Below are 6,000 nucleotides of genomic sequence, written 5' to 3' on the forward strand. Positions count from 1 at the left end.
GGGTTATTATCTATGTCTGGTTGCCTGTGTCTGCACTAGTTTTATATAGCTTTATATATAGCTATATAGCACCAGGCCTATAGTGCGACTCGGCAGTCCAGTACGCCCTGTTCCTTCTCCCCGCACTCGCCCTGAGGTGCGTGTCTCCAGCCCGGTACCACCAGTGCCAGCACCACGCACCAGGCTACCAGTGCGCCACCAGGGTCCAATACTCCCTGTTCCTCCTCCCCGCACTCGCCCTGAGGTGCGTGTCCTCGGCCCAGTACCACCAGTGCCGGCACCACACCTACAGTGCGCCTCGCCAGTCCAGAGCGTCCGGCAACAGTACCCAGTCCAGAGCGTCCGGCAACAGTACCCAGTCCTGAGCGTCCGGCAACAGTAACCAGTCCAGAGCGTCCGGCAACAGACCGGAACTTCTTACGACGTGCCGTAGACCGGAACCTCGTACGTTGGACCGCAGACCGGAACCTCCTACGTCGGATCGCAGTCCAGAACCTAACACGACGGATCGCAGTCTGGAACCTACCACGGCGGGTCACAGTCTGGATCCGCCAGAGTCTCCCTCCAGTTCGGAGCCGCCAGAGTCTCCCTCCTGTCCGGAGCCGCCAGAGCTGACAGCCAGCGAGGAGCCGCCAGAGCCGTCAGCCAGCCAGGAGCCACCAGAGCCGTCAACCAGCCAGGAGCCGCCAGAGCCGTCAGCCAGCCAGGAGCAGCCAGAGCCGTCAGCCAGCCAGGAGCTGCCAGAGCCGTCAGCCAACCAGGAGCTGCCGATGCCGCCTGTCACGCCGGCGATGCTGGAATCTCCCTCCTGTCCGGAGCTACCAGAGTCGCTCCTCAGTCCAGTGACGCCCTCTACGATGATCTTCAGTCCGGGGCCCGCTGCGAGGGTCCCCGCTCCAGGTCCATGTCCTGCACCCGCGCCGCCGCCGTGAAAAAGGCCCACCCGGACCCTCCCCTTTAGATTAGGTTTTGCGGCCAGAGTCCGCACCTTTGTGGGGGGGGGGGGGGAGTACTGTCACGCCCTGATCTGAGTATTCTTTGTTTTCTTTATTGTTTTGGTTTTGGGGTATTTGGTGGGTTATTATCTATGTCTATGTCTAGTTGCCTGTGTCTGCACTAGTTTTATATAGCTTCACGTTCGGTTTGATGTTTTTGTATAGTTTGTTAACTTCTTGGATATAGGGGGCGCTATTTTAATTTTTGGATGAATAAACGTTCCCGTTTTAAACAAGATATTTTGTCATGAAAATATGCTCGACTATGCATATAATTGACAGCTTTGGAAAGAAAACACTCTGACGTTTCCAAAACTGCAAAGATATTGTCTGTGAGTGCCACAGAACTGATGTTACAGAAAAGACCTAGATAAAAATCCAATCAGGAAGTGCCGCATTTTTTGAAACCGCCTCATGGCAATGACTCCTTATATGGCTGTGAAGGAGCTAGGAGTCAGCTTACGTTTTCAACGTTTTCCCCAAGGTGTCTGCAGCATTGTGACGTATTTGTAGGCATATCATTGGAAGATTGACCATAAGATACTACATCTACCAGGTGGTCGCTTGGTGTCCTCCGTCGCAATTATTGCGTAATCTCCAGCTGCAGTATTTTTCAGTTTCCTTCTGATGAGAAGGCAACTGCCACCACTGATAGATTATCGAATAGATATGTGAAAAACACCTTGAGGATTGATTCTAAACAACGTTTGCCATGTTTCTGTTGATATTATGGAGCTAATTTGGAAAAAAGTTTGGCGTTGTAAGTGACTGCATTTTCCTGTGTTTTTCTCAGCCAAACGTGATGAACAAAACAGAGCTATTTCGTCTACACAAATAATATTTTTGGAAAAAATGAACATTTGCTATCTAACTAAGAGTCTCGTCATTGAAAACATCCGAAGTTCTTCAAAGGTAAATTATTTTATTTGAATGCTTTTCTTGTTTTTGTGAAAATGTTGCCTGCTGAATGCTAGGCTTAATGCTATGCTAGGCTATCAATACTCTTACACAAATGCTTGTGTAGCTTTGGTTGAAAAGCATATTTTGAAAATCTGAGATGACAAGTGTTGTTGACAAAAGGCTAAGCTTGTGTTTCAATATATTTATTTCATTTCATTTGCGATTTTCATGAATAGGAAACGTTGCGTTATGGTAATGAGCTTGAGGCTATGATTACGCTCCCGGATACGGGATTGCTCGACGCTAGAGGTTAAGTGTTCTTCGTCTTCATTAAAAAGTATGTATTCTAATCACGCTGCGCTTTGGTCTCCTCTGTACGACGAACGTGACACCAGGAACATTCATGCAGGGAAACTTAAATCCGTCTTACCAAATTTCTATCAGCATGTTAAATGTGCATGCTTTACTCCACACACATGCTTTACTCCACACACAGAGACGCATACAAAGCTCTCCCTTGCCCTCCATTTGGCAAATCTGACCATAATTCTCTCCTCCTGATTCCTGTTTTCAAGCAAAAATTAAAGCAGGAAGCACCAGTGACTATCAATAAAAAAGTGGTCAGATGAAGCAGATGCTAAGCTACAGGACTGTTTTGCTAGCACAGACTAGAATATTTTCTGAGATTCCTCAATAAGTGCATCGATGACGTCGTCCCCACAGTGACCGTATATACAAACCCAAACCAGAAGCCATGGATTACAGGCAACATCCGCACTGAGCTAAAGGCTAAAGCTGCCGCTTTCAAGTAGTGGGACTCTAACCTGGAAGCTTATAAGAAATCCTGCTATGCCCTCCGACAAACAGGCAAAGCTTCAATACAGGACTAAGATCAATTCGTACTACACCGGCTCTGACGCTCGTCGGATGTGGCAGGACTTGCAAACCATTACAGACTACAAAGGGAAGCAGAGCTACACAGTGACACAAGCCTACCAGACGAGGTAAACTGCTTCTATGCTCGCTTCGAGGAAAATGCATGAGAGCACCAGCTGTTCCCGGAAGACTGTGTGATCACGCTTTCCGTAGCCGATGTGAGTAAGTCCTTTAAACAGATCAACATTCACAAGGCAGCAGGGCCAGACGGATTACCAGGACGTGTACTGCGAGCATGCGCTGACCAACTGACAAGTGTCTTCACTGACATTTTCAACCTCTCCCTGTCCGAGTCTGTAATACTAACATGTTTTAAGCAGACCACCATAGTCCCTGTGCCCAAGAACACTAAGGTAACCTGCCTAAATGACTACCGACCCGTAGCACTCAAGTCTGTAGTCATGAATTGCTTTGAAAGGCTGGTCATTGCTCACATCAACACCATTATCCCAGAAGCCATAGACCCACTCCAATTTGCATACCGCCCTAACAGATCCACAGATGACGCAATCTCTATTGCACTACACCCTGCCCTTTCACACCTGGACAAAAGGAACACCTATGTGAGAATGCTATTCATTGAATACAGCTCAGCGTTCAACACCATAGTGCCCTCAAAGCTCATCAATAAGCTAAGGACCCTGGGATTAAACACCTCCCTCTGCAACTGTATCCTGGACCTCCTGACGGGCCACCCCCAGGTGGTAAGGGTAGGTAACAACATCCGCCATGCTGATCCTAAACACAGGGGCCCCTCAGGGGTGTGTGCTCAGTCCCCTCATGTACTCCCTGTTCATTCATGACTGCACGGCCAGGTATGACTCCAACACCATCATTAAGTTTGCCGATGACACAACAGTGGTAGGCCTGATCACAGACAACGATGACACAGCTTATAGGGAGCAGGTCAGAGACCTGGCCGTGTGGTGCCAGGACAACAACCTCTCCCTCAATGTGATCAAGACAAAGGAGATGATTGTGGACTACAGAAAATAGAGGACTGAGCACGCCCCAGTGCTCATCAACAGGGCTGTAGTGGAGCCGGTTGAGAGCTTCAAGTTCCTTGGTGTCCACATCACCAACAAACTAACATGGTCCAAGACAGTCATGAAGAGTGCACGACAAAACCTATTCCCCCTCAGGAGACAAAAAATTTGGCATGGGTCCTCAAAAAGTTCTAGAGCTCCACCATCGAGAGCATCCGGACTGGTTGCATGGTATAGAAACTGCTCGGCCGCCGACCGCAAGGAACTACAGAGGGTAGTGCGTATGGCCCAGTACATCACTGGGGCCAAGCTTCCTGCCATCCAGGACCTCTATACCAGGCAGTGTCAGAGGACGGCCCTAAAAATGGTCAAAGACTCCAGCCACCCTAGTCATAGACTGTCCCCCTCCCTCTTTTACACCGCTGCTACTCTCTGTTGTTATCATCTATGCATCGTCACTTTAATAACTCTACCTACATGTACATATTACCTCAACTAACCGGTGCCCCCAAACATTGACTCTGTACCGGTACCCCCCTGTGTATAGTCTCACTATTGTTATTTTACTGCTGCTCTGTAATTACTTGTTACTTTTATTTCTTACTCTTCCTCGTATTTTTTTAAAAACTGCATTGTTGATTAGGGGCTCGTAAGTAAGCATTTCACTGTAAGGTCTTCACCTGTTGTATTCGACTCATGTGACTAATACGATTTGATCTAGATTTCTACTCACCCAGGCTCAGACAGGACAGGGTGAAGGATGACCTGGGGTGTTCTGTTAGGAGCCTCTGGTGCTGGGGTCACGTCTGGAGCAGTATACAGTTTATGGTAAATCATAAAATAGCCCTTACACCATGGTAACTACAGTGTAATAATCTATGTATGTAATAACCCTGTAATAATCTACTGAGCTCTGCTGGGGGCTTCAAGAGTCATGCCTGGGGGGTGAGGTCCATGCTAAATCATTACAACAATACAGGGGCTGTAAATGATAAATAATAAGCATTAGGAGTTGTTACTACTCAGGACTTGAGATACATTAGATACTCGTATCTCCTAAATGTTTTATCCCACCCCCATATGATTTCAGTCAAATATCTCTCTAAAACAGTGTTTCTTAATCCTGGTCCTCAGGAACCAAAGGGGTGCACATTTTGGTTGTGTCCCTAGCGCTACACACCCGAATAAAATCATCAAAGCTTGAGAAATGGAATCAGCTGTGTAGTGCTAGGGCCAAAACCAAAATGGACCAGGATTAAGAAACACTGTTTTAAAAGACCCTTCTGCAATGGTCCAGCCAGGAGATGCTCAAGTCTCCACATTAAGGGACCAAAAACTAAGACAGGCTTAGAGAGAAAAAGGCTAAGAGTTTAGAAGCTGTCAAGGAGGAGAGAACATAAGCATCAAATCACAACGTCAAAAAAATCCTCCTCCTCTTCCTTTGGCCTAGTGCAGTGCATTTTGGTTAGGCGTAATGATCAATTAAGAGGCACTTACCTGGGAAGATGAACTGCTGCTTGTATTTGAAGTAAGAAGACGCTGCAGAGAGGGAGAGAGGGAGAATGGGTCTGAGTGGTACAGAGCTGGGTTCATAGAAGGGTTGAAATGGCAATAATGATATTTCTTTCCTAGAGCAGAGATGTAGGACAGACAGCTCTAAAAATCAAAGAGTAGTGGAGTGGCACTACATTTACTACTTCTATCAGATAACATTTCTAAATGCACTTTAAAGACATCCTCCAGTAATTTTTGAAGTTTCCCCAAGTATAAATACAGTAATGTACTGTACACACACTTAAGCATTAAAAAAATGTTTTGAGCAAATGTGTGTTTTTAGACACAACAATAAACTTCAAGTAGTGGGGCATTCAAGAGTTGGTCTGATGGTCTGTTATGATGTCAAACTTAGACCCCTTATTGAGATCAGGAGATCAGGTGTAAAATGGGGTGAAAATGAGACGAGTAGGTTTTAATTTCATCCTGTACCTGTGAAGTTGAACTGTTTCTGTTGCCGTGCTGACTGTGGGGAAGGGTGTAAGGGGGAGGGAGGGGTGGCACTGGAAGGGAGGGGTGGAGCGGGTGAGGAAGGTGTGGAGGAGGTGGTGGAGGAGGGGTTACTGCTGGAGTCTGGCTGGTACGGGACAGGGATGTGATCCTGAGGACAGAGAGAGAGTGAAAAAGAG

The 6,000-nt window shown here is 47.1% G+C and overlaps 1 protein-coding gene across 1 annotated transcript in view; it reads right to left on the reverse strand.

Moving 5' to 3' along the window:
• The window catches only part of LOC110526017 (kinase suppressor of Ras 2), a 40,963-nt gene extending 35,433 nt beyond the window's left edge, over window positions 1-5,530 (reverse strand). Inside the window, exons 1-3 of the mRNA XM_090239425.1 lie at window positions 5,515-5,530; window positions 5,315-5,356; window positions 4,551-4,623 (exon numbers count right to left, since the gene is read on the reverse strand). Of these exons, the coding sequence (XP_090095551.1) occupies window positions 4,551-4,623; window positions 5,315-5,356; window positions 5,515-5,530 (131 nt within the window). The remainder of the gene's footprint in view (window positions 1-4,550; window positions 4,624-5,314; window positions 5,357-5,514) is intronic.
• Window positions 5,531-6,000: the final 470 nt, after the last annotated feature.

This window comes from Oncorhynchus mykiss, chromosome 6 (assembly GCF_057628025.1).
Source record: "Oncorhynchus mykiss isolate SJ-2025 chromosome 6, ASM5762802v1, whole genome shotgun sequence".
Taxonomy (NCBI): Eukaryota; Metazoa; Chordata; class Actinopteri; order Salmoniformes; family Salmonidae; genus Oncorhynchus; species Oncorhynchus mykiss.